Below are 16,964 nucleotides of genomic sequence, written 5' to 3'. Positions count from 1 at the left end.
ACACCAAATTTAGTACTAGATCAACACTCAAACAGTAAACAATGCCTAATCAAGGAACTACTAACTGACAAACAAACAAACAAACAGTAAACAGCCTAATCAAGGAACTACCAAGAACACTCCCAGCAACACTGTCAGGACAAGCCAGTTGTATATACAAAGAGAGCAAACCTCATTTCCTCCTAGCACTGATGGGTCTAATGAAACAACCTAATTTCACCTAATGAAACAACCAAGTGTAGAGAGTACCAAGGACCCCACAGTTCAACTATTGCATGTAGACAATATCTGTTGGTGAATTGTTTCTGGGATATTTAGAACTTTGGAAAGCAAGTTTTTAAACAATCTAGAACAGCCAGAGATCAAACAAGGCCTTTTACAGATATGGAGAAGGCCATGGACAGTGGAGAAAATAGACTGTCATTATCACCTCCAATGTGAAAATAATACCCTTTTACAGATCTAAAAGGAGGGTGTGTATTTTTGGAAGTGTCAATCCAGAAATACTTCAGACTCAGTTCCCACATGTCTATCCATCACTTAGAAAACAAAATTTTGTTAATGGCACAGAAGTTATTTGCAAGGAAATCAGGACTGATGACCTAAATAATAAGGAAATGCTAACAGGACAAGTTTGAACTATTGGAGGAAGGGAAGAGAGTGTTCTCTTCCTCCTCATTATGACAATCTAATTCCCAAATATACTTTCTGATTGTGCCAGGGCCATGCTGTTCACAATTAAAATAAAATATAATAAAAAATTCTGGTCTTTTAATGAGCAATTTTCAAATGACAAAACCTCTGGATTAATCAAAGCCTCTAATTATACTTTATGCATGAAGAAAGGGTGGGGGGGAGATTACACACAGGGGAAAATGAGTAAAAAAAAACACCACATTTTGCTAATTTATTTGTTTCAAATCTTGACTGATTTTTAATATTTTTCTATCTTTTTATCTGTCTGTTAAAACTGACCACCATGCTCCTCTGCTTAGAAATAAACCTTGTTGAGTTAAAAAAAAAAGGACCTTTCCTTGGCAACAGAACTGTCTGTAATCACCTTTCAATTATCTTGGCTGTGTTGCTCATCAAGTTAAGAGATTCACTCTGGAAAGGGACATTTGCTCAGTCAGAGTAATGCTTAAGGGATTGATTTTTTATATATACAAATTCTATTACAATCAGCATCTTCTTGATTAATTTGGGGCAGGAACTGAGCTCTCCATCAGCTTTTGCAATTCCTGCATTTTGCAAGGTAACTTTCATAAAGCTGCAGTGCAGTGTATCAATTCTACTCATTTCTGATCTGCTCTATGGCTATGGAGTCAGAACTTCAGAACCCACCATTAACACTGGAATTGAAAGCTGTTCTTTCTCCACTGTAATACATAATTTGTTGTCTGTATCCATAAATAGCTCTTGAAAGAAAAATGCTTTCTGCTTCTTCCACATCTAAATTGGACACCGTAGATGTTTTTTTCTGCTCAAAGCTGTGATGAAGGGTTAGCCCAAACTGGGTTCTGTCTCCTAATACCTTATTCTTTTTTTATATATATAAAATTTTTATTTGGGTTTTCACAAAACATAATACAAGTAAAATTTATTTTTTTGAGAATAGTATGGTCCCGGGTTATCACTTCTCCATACAGACACAAATTCAATTTCATATTCATCTTTGTGTTCTATTCCATATCTTATTATTATTTTAACATTTTCTCAATAATTTTCCCTTCCCTTAGTTTTCTCAATCTTACTTTTAATTATCTCATTCCTTTCTAAATTCAATTACATATATCTTTTTCTAAGTTTCAATACTTTTCTAGTCATCATATTTATACTTTTGTCTGTTCTGTTTCAATTTCATATTTTCTTTTCTCATTAAACAAATGTTTCCACTATAGTTACTAACTGGAGTATGACACTTTTGTATCTTTTAATTTTTATCCATTCAACTCTTATTTAAACTTCAGTTTATGCCTTTACAATTATAACATTCAATATAACACATAACTTCCAGTCGAATTCTGCTTGGTACATTCTTAAAATACGCACTAAGTTCTTAAAGAGAAAAAAAATATATAACAATAATGAATAAAATACTTATTCTATTCCAATTCAGCTCTATCATTAATGTTAGTTATAATCTTTGACATCTTTAACATTCCTTTTCAATAGGATATCATACTTCTAGGAACACTTATAATATTTCCATATTTTTTTTCATGTTTCTTTCATATTCCTCTTCACTTAAATTTTTATAACACATTTATAACATTCCTAATTTCATTCTTTCATTCTCTTTATTTCATTTATTTATTAAACATTCCATTACATTACAATGAGTATTTTATCTATCATTTTAATCACACTTGTTTCATATTTTCAAAGTTCATTTCTGTTTCTAATATGTACCCTTATGTATGTACCCTGTCTTATGTACCCTTGCAGAATCCCCCTTTCAATTACATTTTCCCCCATTATCTCTGTGTCTTGTACATTTTCCCTGTTTCTCTATGTCTTGATTCTGTCCTTTATAATTTCTTTTCCTTTCCCTCTTCTCCCTCTTCTTCTTCCTTCCCTTTTTGACCCTTTGTCTCTCTAATTCTGATTCTCTCTTCTGTAATCCTCTATAATTACTTTTCAAACTATTCTTTTTTGGGGTTGTTTTTTCAGATCTTCAATTTTTCACTCTCTTCCCCCCTGCCTTCCCTTTCTTTTCCCCACATAGAAATACTTGGTCATTGAAAATGGCTTCTTCTTTGTCCCGCCCTTCTTGTTCTACAGGCATTTTTTTGTTGTTTCTCATAGTTCAGGATCTCCATTTCTAAAAATTGAAATACGAAGCCAAAAGAACCTCTTCCTTCTTGTGCATCTTCTTTCTGTTTTTAAGTTCCATTCTCAATTCTTCCAAGAGTGATACCATTTTAAAAACTTTTAAACAACCACCCGATTGATTTTAGTCCTTTAGATCCAATAGCCAAAAATCCAAAAATCACCAAGTAATCCAAATAATCCAAAGCTGTTTCTTTTTGCTTATTTTTTCCACTTTCTCTTCCTGGGGTTCTCTTATCTTGTTACAAAGTTTCAGTTAAAATGTATCTTTTAGGAATCTTGTTAAAGTTTCACTGTTAATTCCTTTCACTTCCAGGTGGTCTCCTCCATTTTTCTAGATCCCATCCTTTTGTTTTTTTTCCTTCTTTTAAAAGTTTTTGAGAATCCAAAAATCTTTATTATCCCTTTGACATTTTATTTTCATTTTAAATACCTGTTAATGTCAAAGTGGATTTTTGCCGATTTCTTGCTTAAATCTCTTACTTGTCAATATAGGGAAGAAAAGAAAAAAAAACCCAAATCCTTTCCCTTCCCTCTCTCATTCGCCGCTTCAAAGTCTTCTTTGGGAACAATGTTGTTCTTTATAATTCAAATTCCAGGGTACCTTATATTGTTGCTTTTCCAGTTCGACCTGGTCAGCCAAAACTTTTTCTTCTTATCTTCCTCCTGCACATTCTTTTCCAGTCGAGTTCTTCTTTCAGGTGGCCATTTCTCACCACCGCTGCAACCGCCTTCAGGAAAGGGAGTAATGGCCAGCTGGGGAGGAGAGATGCGGCTCTCCTCGACTCTGCTGGCAGTCTCCCCCCTCTTCACCACCTCTATGGGGTGGCTTAGCCCTGAAACCAGCCAGCTCGGGGCAGCAGCGAGCACAGATCGAAACTGTGCACGGTCACAGATTTCAGTCTGTCGCCAAAGAAGCTCAAACCAGATCTCCCTAATACCTTATTATTCTTGATTTCTATTTGTCAGATCCTACTCTTTCTTTTCCAACAGTTATAGCATTGTTTGGAATTATCTCCATCCTGAGTATAATTTTACATTAGCCTCATTATATTTAAAGTCAGTGCAGATAGTAATTGGCCTATTCAGAGAAGCAGTTTGTTTCCTTGTTGTTTTTCATAAGGAGGGATCCTTAATAAAACTTATAATTGGAGTTTGGGCTGTCATCTTCTCTTTAAACAATGGATCATTTTTTTACCATATGGCATTCCCCAATATTTCTTGGAATTGAATCCTGGGGGTCTCTGAATGAGGAAAGACAAAACAGTCAAGATGGCTGCTGCAAGTTGTGTGATTCACATCTTACCCTCTCTTCCACCCTGCAAGCATTGCAAAAATTGCTGAAATATTGTTGGTATGACTTTGATCACACCATGTTTTTAATATAAATAAATAAAGTAATTATTTTTAATTTATAAATTCATTTATAAAGACAATAATAAAATTTAAAAATGTATATTGTGATGCTCATTAAAAGAGGATGAATCATCAATCACATGACCAGTTTGCCTTTTTTGACACACACACACACACACAACCGTACAGAGTGCCCTGCTTGAACCTATCTTGAGTCCTAGATCTCCAGCAAACATAAGCAATGATCTGGGCCTGAGTTTCTTCAGGCTTTCAGGCATGTTTTTCAGACAGAGACGCAAAAAACAGAAATGTAGGATCCTACATTTCAACAGGCAAATAATATGACATTTCTTGATTAATAGACCCATGAGGTCTCTCCTTGGCTAGACATGGCTTAAGACTAGAACCTCTGTTTTCCTCTGAGCTGAAACGAAGAGATTTGCAACATCCATTCTTGTGACAGGCAGACAGTAATTGGCCTCTGAGCAGGCCAAGTCTAGAATCAATAAGAAGATATTCCACTAATCCTGAATTCAACAATTTGCTCTGCTACATTTCAGGTTGCAGAGACTGATCTCAAGGGCTGTAAATCTAACTTTACAATATTGGCACTGGGGAATTTCACCCATTTGTTCCTGAATGAACAACCTAGAAATGGTTGTTTAGCCATCGATGAAGAATTTTGTAGTTATCATGATTAACAAAAACAATCTTTTGAGCTAGTACTTGGAATTGACAATCAGACAATGTAAATGGGTTGTAAATGGATTCTCCCTGTGCCTTTTCTACAGCTTAAAGATTGATATTGCACCTTTAGAAAAATAAATGTATGGCACATTTTACTCAATGGATTGAGGACTTGATTGCGCTTGTCACTTATGAACAAACTGCCTGTAGATGTAGATTTTGTATGGACAAATATAAAATATGGACCTTGTTGATACAAAATACAATAGGTTAAAATAATAGTTATATCAGTGTATTAGATAGCTGTACGTATTTGAATAATAATTGCATTAAATAGTTACCTGTAGAATTGTCCATGGAGATGTTCAATAACCAGATCATAGTTGTCCAAAAGATGCTTTTCAAAGGGCAACTGGACTTTCTTAGAAACTAAGAAAGAAACTAAGAAACTAAGAAACTAGACTTGCCTTTTAAAGAGCACCTTTGGAACTTCTCTAGAATTGTAACTATTTTGTCAGGCCAAAGAAGCAAGAATGACATGTGAAATTATTTAAGAGTAGTTTATTGTTCTTTACCTATCGGCAGAATCTTGTCAGAATAAAGCAACTATGTGTATAAACTATAGATATATTCTGTGAACTATTAGAGAGAAACCATCTTAACCTCTTCCTGCTGAACTTTCCAAGTTCTACTGCCTCTTTGTCCTCTGGGAGGCAACCCCTCCCTTTTGGGAATCCAGACTTCATTCTACCACATTTTTACTGTTAATTGATATACTTTTTTCTTCGTTATATTTTATTATTAAAAATGCACTTTGCTTGTTTCTTTCTCTTTGATACTATCTGTACTTTGTACAAGCTTTGCATGTTCTTTTTCTTCTGTTTTTATGTCACTAATTCAAAAATGATAACATAATAAATATATAATTTTGTACCAGTGTTCTCCAGGTTCTTTAACATATTCTTGACTTTGTTCCTGTATATACCTATTGTAATCTAAAATGGTCACATGTGGCTTTTCCAGATAGTGGAGCATTTCTTGTTCCACAAAATTCTAATGGAATTGAGCTTAGCCTAAAAATACAAGGCTAGAAGTATCAGAAAATTGATGTTCAGATTTTGTTTTTTCCAGAAAACCCCAGAGAATCCTGTTTTGATCCAGGTCTGATTAAAAATGGAACTCGAGCTGGAAGTGAGCTGAAACTGGGCTCCACAATCACATACTACTGTGACAGTGGTTATGTGATTGAAGGAGTGTCCACTGTGACATGTGTCATGGAAGGAGATGGGAAACCTGTGTGGAACAAGCCAAGGCCCATGTGTACAGGTAAGTTGAAGGACTTCTGGATTCAAGTACAGCATCACTCTTCTTCTGGTAGAAATACTTACAAATGATAGAGGAGAACTGAACTTACAAATGAATTTGTTATATATCTATATCTATATCTATATCTATATCTATATCTATATCTATATCTATATCTATATCTATATCTATATCTATATCTATATCTATGGTATTCAGTTTTGTTTGGGTATTTTCCCACGTCATTATAGTTGTGCTTTAAAGTTGTAGCAACGTTTCGGCAGAATCTCATCTGCCATCATCAGGATTCTGTATAGTGTTCGTCTGTGAGTCAGACTTTCACAGCCGTTTCTATTTTAAATTTGGTGCTAGCCTACGCTGTGCCAGAATGGTTTTTTTCTTCATCCTGATTGATTGGGAGTCTTGGTCTGTGTTTGTTGGTCTTGGAGTTTGCTGTGTTCTGCTTGATTGGTGTTTCTAATATCTTCTGTCTGTTTTGTGACTTTTTTTGTCTTGATTGGCTGGCAACATTGTGTTTCATGTGTTGGAGGCTTTTAGTGCGGCTTGGCTCCGAGTAAATGGATGTCTATCATTTATTAGGAAGCTAAGTTTCATCTGGTTTCCTGGTTGGGGTGTGTTTGAGCTGGAGGTATCAGGGGGAGTCGGTTTGTGCCCAGGTGTTTGCCTGGCTTGTGGTGTGGAGATTTTTTTGTTTGAGAGTGCAGGCTTCCAGATAATTGACAGTCCACCAGACATTGCTACAACTTAAAAGCACAACTATAATGATGTGGGAAAATACCCGAACAAAGCTGAATACCTATATATATTTGTTTTCTTAAGTTTTCGCGGGTACTTACATGTATGGCATTCAGCATTGTTCGGGTATTTTCCCATGTCATAGCAGTTGTGCTTTTAAAGTTGTAGCAACGTTTCGGCAGAATCTCATCTGCCATCATCAGGCTTCTGTATAGTGTTCATCTGTGAGTCAGGCTTTTACAGTGGTTTCAGATTTGAATTTGGGGCAGCCTATTGCTGTGCCAGAATGGTTTTTTCTTCATCCTGATTGGTTGAGAGTCTTGGTCTGTGTTTATTGGTCTTGGAGTTTGCTGTGTTCTGCTTGATTGGTGTTTCTAATATCTTCTGTCTGGTTTTTTTTTGGCTCTTTTTGTATCTTGATTGGCTGGCAACAGATGAACACTATACAGAAGCCTGACTCACAGATGAACACTATACAGAAGCCTGATGATGGCAGATGAGATTCTGCCGAAACGTCGCTACAACTTTAAAAGCACAACTGCTATGACGTGGAAAATACCCGAACAAAGCTGAATGCCATATATATATATATATATATATACACACACACATATACTTATACATATACATACATACATATATATATATATATATATATATATATACATACATATATATATATACACATACATATATACATATATACATATACACACACACACACACACACACACACACACACACACACACACACACACACACACACACACACATATATATATATATATATATATATATATATATATATATATATATATATATATATATATATATATATATATATTTGTTTTCTGAGGTTCTCGGGTATTTGTATGTGGATCTTTGGTTATTCGGGTTTTCTCCCGCGTAAGATTCAAAGTATCTAGGCAACGCTTTCGATGAAGTCTCATTCATCATCTTCAGGCTTGCTTCTTCGGCTCTGTGCTTCTCAGAGTGATGTGAGCTTTCAGCTGCTTCTTCCTTCTAACTGCCAGTGGGGGTGTGACTTGACTGGGTGGGGGCTTGGCTGCGTTCCAATTGGGTGGGGGTGTGTTCTCATTGGTTGGAGGCTTGGCTGTGTTCTGATTGGTTGGGGGGCTGGCCATGTTCTGATTGGCTGGAGGCGTGCTCTGTTCAGTTGGGGGCTTGGCCGTGCTCAGGCTAGTCCCAGCTGCTGGGGGATTTGAGCTGGTGAGCTGGGATCTTGCTGTTTGGCTTTGAGTTCGTGGTCGTGCCACATCTTCATGGTGGGGGTCAGTTCGCTTCATGTATGGCTCAGATGGGTTTGAAGTGGGTAGTGATGCAGCTGCAGTGCGGCTTCTGGTCTGTGGTCGTGTCTCATCTTCTGTGTGGGTGTGAGTCTGATTTTTACGTGGAAGTGTGGTGGTGGCATCTTGTGTGGCCCTCGTGGGTGTGGGTCTGGTGTCATTCATCATGTTGGGTACCGTCTGTTCATGAGGGCGGGTTTCCAAATGGCTGGTAAGCGGGAGGTGTCATCTCTTTTATTCATGCTGTGTGGGCGTTTTTCTATCTCTATGGCTTTTTTTATTTTATTTTTTTATATTATTTTATTTTTTATATTATATTATAAAAATATATTATTATATTTTTTATATTTTTTATTTTATTTTTTTATATTATGGTTTTTCTATCTCTATGGCTCAAATCCCCCAGCAGCTGGGACTAGCCTGAGCACGGCCAAGCCCCAACTGAACAGAGCACGCCTCCAGCCAATCAGAACATGGCCAGCCCCCAACCAATCAGAACACAGCCAAGCCTCCAACCAATGAGAACACACCCCCACCCAATTGGAACGCAGCCAAGCCCCCACCCAGTCAAGTCACACCCCACTGGCAGTTAGAAGGAAGAAGCAGCTGAAAGCTCACATCACTCTGAGAAGCACAGAGCCGAAGAAGCAAGCCTGAAGATGATGAATGAGACTTCATCAAACGTTGCCTAGATACTTTGAATCTTACGCGGGAGAAAACCCGAATAACCAAAGATCCATATATATATATATATATATATATATATATATATATATATATATATATATATATATATATATATATATATATACCACACACACACACACACACATATTATCTAGGGCATTTCTTCAAATTCTCCACCAATTGAAATCAAATTCTGTTGAACAATCATTCATTAGGGTTTTATTGCTCCCAATGTATAATGCAGGATAAGTTATAAAAAATGTATCAGGCACAGGTTCTGCTTAAGATGCATTCTGCAGCATGCCTGCTGCTTATTGCCCATTGAATTAACAGAGTATTCTGGGCCAGCAATCTAGGGAAGAAAAAGGAGACAATCATCAGAAACTAACTTCATTATTCCTTTTTCCATGTTTTAGCACCGTGTGGAGGTCAGTACACAGGATCAGATGGTGTCGTCCTATCGCCCAATTATCCTCAGAACTACACCAGTGGACAAGTGTGCCTGTATTTCATCGTTGTGCCCAAAGATTATGGTATATCCCTATTGTTCATGCCTTCTGATCCTTTTCTGGTTGTAGTGTTGATACAAAGAGGTGAGCAGAGGTAATATGAGTCAGGAATTCCTAATGGTGAAAATTGTAGCTGAGAGTACAGGGCCTTTCGAGTTTCTCCATCAAATTTGTCAGTTGAAAAATTATGTGGATGACTTCTCTCAATTGATCCTGCAGATGGAAAAAGTCTAAAATAATTTCTCAAGGGTAGGTGTATTCTGTAGAACCAGTTTAGGATAGTGGTTAAGACATCAGGCTTGAAAATGGGAGGCCATTAGTTATAGTCTTGCTGTAATCATGAAACCAGCTGGGTGACTTTGGGCCAATCACTTTCTCTCAGCCCTGGGAAGAAATAAATCATGGTTCTGAAATCATGGCTAGAAAATGGCAGGCATTTGTTCAGGTGATCCCCAGGAGTCAAGGTCGACTTGAAGGCAATGAGAGCCAGTTTGGTGTGATTGTGATGGTGCTGCATTAGAAGCCAGGAGATCATGGCTTCTAGTTCCACCTTAGGCACAAAGCCAGCTTGGTAATCCTGGGCTACTTACTCTGGCAAAATACTTCTGCAAAACACCTGGAGTCAATACTGATTTCCATTACAGTTGTTAAGTGAATCATACAGCCATTAAGGGAATTCAGCTTGCCCAATTGACTTTGTTTTCAAAAGCTGGCAATTACATGAACATAGGACACTGCAACTGTTGTAAATACAAGGGCTCAAATTTTGATCACATGATTGTGGGAATTCTGTGATGGTCATAAGTGCTTGTGGTTATAAGTCACTTTTTTATAAGTGATGTTTTAACTTTGAATGGCCATTAATTGAATGGTGGTAAGTCTGTGTTCCAGCATAGCAGTAGTTTGGCAACATTTGCTAATGTTGCCAAAAGAAAAGGTGCTTGTCACTCCTTAAATGGGTATTTACAAGCTGTAAATCACAAAAGCATCAGGTCAGTGAAAAGAAATGACAACCATAAGAATCTCAACCTTGGAATTTCAAGGCAGAAAGGAGCACTAGCTGTATTTTGAAATTCACACACAAAGTTTTTGAAGACATCCCTTTTCAAAAATAAAATCTGTGCGGCATTTCATTTCTCCTTCATTTTTAGGAGGAAAAATTCTGTCACCCAAGTAAATTTAAATTGGAAATAATATTTGGGGAGGGATGAGAAATATAGTCTTTTTCTTCTAGGCACAGTCCAAATTGTTGTTTCTACAGAGTCTCCATTCTCTGTGGAGCATATGATCTCAGGTTTTGAGGATTTTTTTTTATCCTTGTTTTTTTAAGCAGTAGTTGGTGTCTCAATTCTTGACAGTATTTTTGAACGATACTCTATCTTTTTTTATATTTCTATGTTTAATAAGAAAAATGTACAGCTTGCACTCTGTTTCATGCAATAGCCCCCAGATTCCTCCAAGAAGATCACAGTGGGAGACAACCTAGCTAAGTTCACCTCTCCTAAGGATCTAGCCCAGGGGTGTCCAACCTTGGCAACTTTAAGACTTGTGGACTTCAACTCCCAGAATTCCTCAGCCAGCTTTGCTGGCTGAGGAATTCTGGGAGTTGAAGTCCACAAGTCTTAAAGTTGCCAAAGTTGGACACCCCTGGTCTAGCCCAACTGTTTGAATTCACTCAGGTGTATCAAAAAACTAACCAAACGGGCTACATTTATGCAGCCCCCCCAAATTCTTACAAGATTATAAAGCTAGCAAATCAGGTGAACACAGCTGCTACATCTTTAGTTGGCTTGGTAAAACAAGTTGCAGACATTCAGAAAATAATTTCTTTCATTTCTGTTCATCCTAGAAACTTGCATTAGGTGTTAGGCTAATTCTGAACCAATATCTGAAATTCCAAAGACTTTAATTGACACAAGTGCATTTGTGCGTGCATTTGCCTACAGCCTTCTTGAAGCTGCACAGACTGGTCATCATCCTCATGTCTTGTTGGGAAAAAATTATTGGAACATCCCTTCCCATCTTTATGCTTTTTATATATGGAGACATGTCCCATCATATATAGAGAATACTTGATTGTGAACCCTGTTTTAGATTAACAATTTGCTTAGAATTACATCCTTCCTTATATCTTTCTTGATTTTCTTGCCAGATGTTCCACTGAATGACTAAATAAGAGGTGTTTTTTCCCTATAGACTATGAATTATGTATATGCCATTAAAGAATTTTGCAGTTTCAAGGAGCTTTAGTGCTTTGGAATAAAACTGCATAGAAATCAGTACCACAAATGTTTTTGATACATGGTTATATGTTTCCTCTCCTATGCCTTGACATTGTTATGGCTGTTCAATATGTTACTAGCTAAAGGTCCATTAGTTTCAGTAACAGTGGAAAAATAGAATCTTGGAGCTGGCAAGGGTCATTGAAATGTTCTGGTCAATGGAGAAATCCAAATTAACACACATAACCCAAGATGAAAGTCTATTTTTGAACACACATGGATACATCTAAGTGAAGTAGACCCCACCACTCCCTAGATCATTGCTCCCATTGCTCCCATTGCCACATTTCTCTTACTGTTAAGAAGAATTTTTCCCCTAGCATTTAAGCAAGAATGATCCTAGATATGATAAATTTGATGTCTGTTTTATTTTTAAAAACTCTATTAGCATTTGAGTGTCCTTGAGTCTCTTTTTATTGAGCTAAAGTGAAATCTAAGTTTTAAAGATTAAGAGATGAACTATGCAGTATTTTTAAAACCTGCAAAAGGATCATAGGCTCAATCTTTCACAGCTTGCAAATTTTCTCCTCCTATTCCCAAGTATGAAATTTATTACAATGTTGTAATTAAAATCTGGCAGGGCTATCACAGAGCAGAAAAAAAAATCTGTCAATGCCAACCTTGGCTCACTGATTACCATTTGGCCATTCTTAGTAATGAGCAATCAGTGCATTTTCTTTAAAAAATATTATTATTTCCATATTATTTATGTCTTGCTTGTTACTTGTAGGAAAATCCCAAAGCAGGAATATAACCCATTTTAAAAAGAATTGCAATTAAACATAAATAATTCAGTTTCAAATGTATGTCCTGCCACTTTTCATTGGTTGGAACTATACATTCCTATGACTCAAGGTCAAAGATGCTTTGATTCAGAATCAAATAAAGCCAGACCCAGAAAATGCAGCTATACCTATTAAACCTATAAACCAACAGAATGGATAAAGAAGCTAGTACTGCTATAGCCAAACCAATCCAAAGTGGGATGAGGTTGTATCCAAGTCAAAGTTGACTTTCACATCTGTATATTTCTAATACTTCCTGAATTCATCCTTTCCCTCCTTGAATTGCTGAAGATACCAACAGGGCAGGCAAAGGTAGAGCTTCAGAAATAGAACAACAGATAATATCCTAAATTGGTCTATTGGCAGCAACACACTGAAGTTGTCAATGTTTCAAATGGCTCTTCTTGGTTAAAAGGATGAAACCTCCAGGGCTTCAAACTGCTGCTCAAATAAAATGTCTAACTCTAAGAGAGTCTTTCATAATCCTACTTGTTTCAGTGTATGTGGCCCATATCTAGTTGCAAGTGTTCAAAGATTCTGCAAAACTCTTGTAAAAGAGTCCACCCAATTTAAGCCAGTGGTCAAGTTCTATGAGGACCAAATGTTGCTAAGCATGTCCATGTTGAAATGGCATTTGGAAGATTCATATATATCCTGCTAACTTCAGCATTTGGTCAAATACATAAAGAAAGGGAGGTCTCACACAGAATAAAAGTCCATCACACAGAAGAAGGCCAAGACATGTTTTGACCACTAAAAGGAGGTTTATAGCAATCATTTTAATTCATGGAAGATAAATATTGATTGAATCTTAGGAAAAAGTTCGGAACTGTAAGAGCAATTTGACAGCTGAACCAGTAATCCAGACAGCTGGCAGATCGCCTTTCAATATCCTTTGGAATTCTAGGAGTTTAAGTCCACATATCTTAAAGGCTTGTGAAAAGCATGGATGCTGAACAGCAGGATGTGTGGCATATAAATTTAATAAATAAAACAAATAAATGACAGGGATGTTTTAAATGGGATTCCAGAACTGGACAGAGAATTGGATTTGGTGCAGTAATAGCCTCTTCTAAAAAACCTGGGTCTCCAACATCTTTACATGTCTCTCAGCTCCATTTTAGCTTCAGTTTTGCCAACATAAGGGCACCCATTTTGTTTTATACTGAGTGATGGTCAATGTGTGCACCTTGTCCTATATTTAAATGCCCCACCTTTCTTCCTTTGATAGTGGTATTTGGCCAGTTTGCCTTCTTCCAGACAGCTCTCCATGACATCATTGAAGTACATGATGGTCCAAACCAACATTCTCGCCTCCTCAGCTCTCTCTCTGGTTCTCATACGGGTAAGGAGAGGTTCTGCCTCTGTCTTTCCTCCTGTGGGTAAAAAAGCTTTCTGAGAGATGTCCATCAAAAACTGTAGGCATGCCTTGATTGTGGAATTGTTAAAGGGTCATGCTATCTTTGTTCAGTCTATGCATTCCATTCCTGCTTTGATATCAGTTCTATGATGGCTATTCGAGTGTATTCTTTGTGGTTGTCTAAAACATTTAGCCTAGGGAAAAGGAAAGTTATTCCACCATTGTTCACACAATTTTCAGGGGAGGTGTTATTTATAGAGAAATGAAACTGAGTACAAACAGATCTAATTTCCACTTTGACAACTATAAGTAATATCTTGTCCACCAATTTGTGGAGCCACTGTAAAATGTTGTACAAAGAACTATCAATGGATATGTTCTGTTAGCTGTAGCTGATCCTGAATGCAGCAGTGAGATTGCTCAGAAGTCAATAGGTTGTATAAATGTTCTTAATTAATAATAAATAAATAATAAACTGTAGCTGATAGATATCCCAGACTGATCTTGGTTTTATTTAGGTAAACATTCAAAGTTCACTGGGCAGAAGGCAAATATATTTGTCCCAGGCTAATATGGCAGGATTCAATCTGGGCTGATCACCAAGACCAGAGGTTTAGTCTTCTGAGGTTTTGGACTTGTGCTATAGCCCATCCTTGGGGAATTTCTCTCTACCAGAATAGGCTATTCTATGCATAGAATTTATGTGGTGCCTGGTTGTGTGAGGCTTTTTAGTTGTTGATTGGGGTGCTGATGGCCATCTATTAAATCATTGTCTGTTGCTTCCTTCTGCTGCCAAGTCCTTGGCTCCTGAGTACCTGACAAGCTGGTAGTAAATCAGCACTCCTGTTGACTGATAAGGAGACCATTTCCCAGGCTTCAATCATTTCCCTGGCTATTTTTGTACCTGCTCGGCCCACAAACTTAATAGCTGCAAAATTGAATGTCCTTGTTCATTGCGATGTATGACTACCAATAAGTTTCAGTCTTCTTGTCTGACCACTCACTTGTGTTCCTGCAATCTGGTTGTTACTTTTCTCTCCATTTGTCCTACATAGTCAGAGAGGCAATCTATGCAGAGGATCTGGTAGATTACATTAGAAGCATCTCCCATCTTCAAGCGATCTTTGCAATACATTTGTCCTCGTATGGTAGCCTCTGGACGGTGTGTAATGCCCACTTGCAGATCTCAAAAGTTGTGTTCTACTGTTTCTGAAATGTTTTTGATGCATGATAGGGAAGGACCAATGTGATAATGTCTATATGATTCTAACAATAATTTCATCAGAGGCAATGAAACAGGCAATGACGGGAAAAGATATTCCTTCTATGCAGTGCCTTCCCCTAATGCCTTCTCACCAAGTACCCACTTTATGGCCTTTTTGGCTACAGGAGTAGAAGTTTTGATTCTCCCAGGTATTGTCCAAAACCTTTTAGTGAGTTGAGGTCATTTGCTTTCATTTTAATCTATTTCCTACTTTCACTTCAAGTTTATGTATTGCTTTTAAACTTGTTGTTTGCTTTCCTTTGTTTTTTTTTTAAATGTGCTATATTTTTTTTCATAAATCAACATTTTTACTTTAGTGGAGCTTGATTTACCTAATTTGCAGGTGTGCTGTTCATAAAATGTAGGTGATAATCTGCTCCGAGAACCTAATAAAGGTGTTTCTTATTTTATTGCATTTTGCTGAAGATTGTTTTTTCCTCCCTTCCTAGGTGAATCATTGCCTCTGGCTACCACAAACCAAATACTGATCAAATTCAGTGCTAAAGGGCAGGCCACAGCCAAAGGTTTCCATTTTGTCTATCAAGGTAGGTGAGGAGTCTGGAAATAACTCTGCTGACTGTGACAGTCAAATAAAAATAGAGCACAAGAACTCCAGAAATAATAGGAAAGATTGTGGCCTGAAGTTTTCTGAATGGAGAATATGCCATGCTGCAATTTATGGTGAATTTAAATGTAAACTCAGAACTCCTCTGGGCTCAGACATAAAATCTTATTGCATCAGTTTTTTTTCCTTTGTTCCTCACCTTCTCCTGACATTTGCTTGTTTACGCAAGGCATGTTATGTGACGAAAACACTTGAATTTTGCTTATCAGAGTTTGTGTCTTAGTGTATAATCAGAATTTAGGCAATGTCTGGTAGAATTGGAATGGAAATTCTATAGTAGAGGTATGGAATCAAAAATTCCAAAAATCAACTTGGCCAGTTTACTAGGTAAAATGATGAGAACTCAGCAGGAGTTCCACTGATTTAGTTTGCTATTTACTTTACTTTCAAAGACATTGATAGCCACCAAATCATAAGCAGGGATGAAGGGGGTGTCCTGTAAGGGCTAGAAGGATTAGCAAGTACTATTGAGGTCAGTAGATGTTGAAACATGTTTATGTCATCCACTGAAGCCACTTTGTGAGTGAGCCAGAATCTTCTCCTGACAGCCATGTGGTAAGAGCACATGGCCAACATTTTAAATGGGAAAAAGATTACACACTCCAGAGCTAGGAGAATTCTTAAAGAAAACATTCTAGCATCAAATGAAATATGAGCCAAATTAGAAGAACAACGTAGTGCCTTTCTTCTGCTGTATGAGCTATCCATTGCATATCACTTGTTTATATATCTTCACAACACAACACAGACTGAATGGTCATACATCAAAGATGCTGAGGCTAATTGTGAGAGATGGTGCCAATGGAAAGGATGCTGGTATGATGGACTACAGTGAAGTAGGAGACAATTTCCCAGGAAGGGAAATTCCAGAAACTGGAATTTCCAGAAACTGTGGGGAGACATGCAGCACCACAGCCTCATGGATAGGATTCAGAGCATAAGGATAGCCACACCCAGGGAATATCCATATAGGTTTAATCTGGCAAGAGTCTGTTTATTGTATGTAAGCAAATACAGAACTGAAAACTCTGGATGCTTGGCTGAGCCTGAGAGTGATCAAGCATTGAGAAGAAAGTAAACTATATGAGTTGAGATGTTCCTTCCAGTTCTGTGGTTTTGTGACTCCCAGTTGCCCCACATGAACTGACAGTGAGATCTTTGCAAAGAAAGCAAAGCAAAGACTTAGTTCAGTATACCTCTAAACAAGTC

General features: G+C 37.3%; 1 protein-coding gene across 2 annotated transcripts in view; it reads left to right on the top strand.

Moving 5' to 3' along the window:
* CSMD2 (CUB and Sushi multiple domains 2) overlaps positions 1-16,964 on the top strand; it is a 642,692-nt gene that overhangs the window by 496,638 nt on the left and 129,090 nt on the right. For both annotated transcript variants that reach the window (XM_087970516.1, XM_087970515.1), the window contains 4 exons: positions 6,007-6,201; positions 9,347-9,463; positions 13,738-13,851; positions 15,580-15,675. In XM_087970516.1, coding sequence (XP_087826642.1) covers positions 6,007-6,201; positions 9,347-9,463; positions 13,738-13,851; positions 15,580-15,675 — 522 coding nt within the window. The remainder of the gene's footprint in view (positions 1-6,006; positions 6,202-9,346; positions 9,464-13,737; positions 13,852-15,579; positions 15,676-16,964) is intronic.

This window comes from Notechis scutatus, chromosome 8, assembly GCF_049901735.1.
Source record: "Notechis scutatus isolate UNSWTSFEM ecotype Mainland chromosome 8, rNotScu1.2, whole genome shotgun sequence".
Taxonomy (NCBI): domain Eukaryota; kingdom Metazoa; phylum Chordata; class Lepidosauria; order Squamata; family Elapidae; genus Notechis; species Notechis scutatus.
Note: the sequence above shows the minus strand (reverse complement) of the source record. Positions and strands in the feature narration are given on the sequence as shown.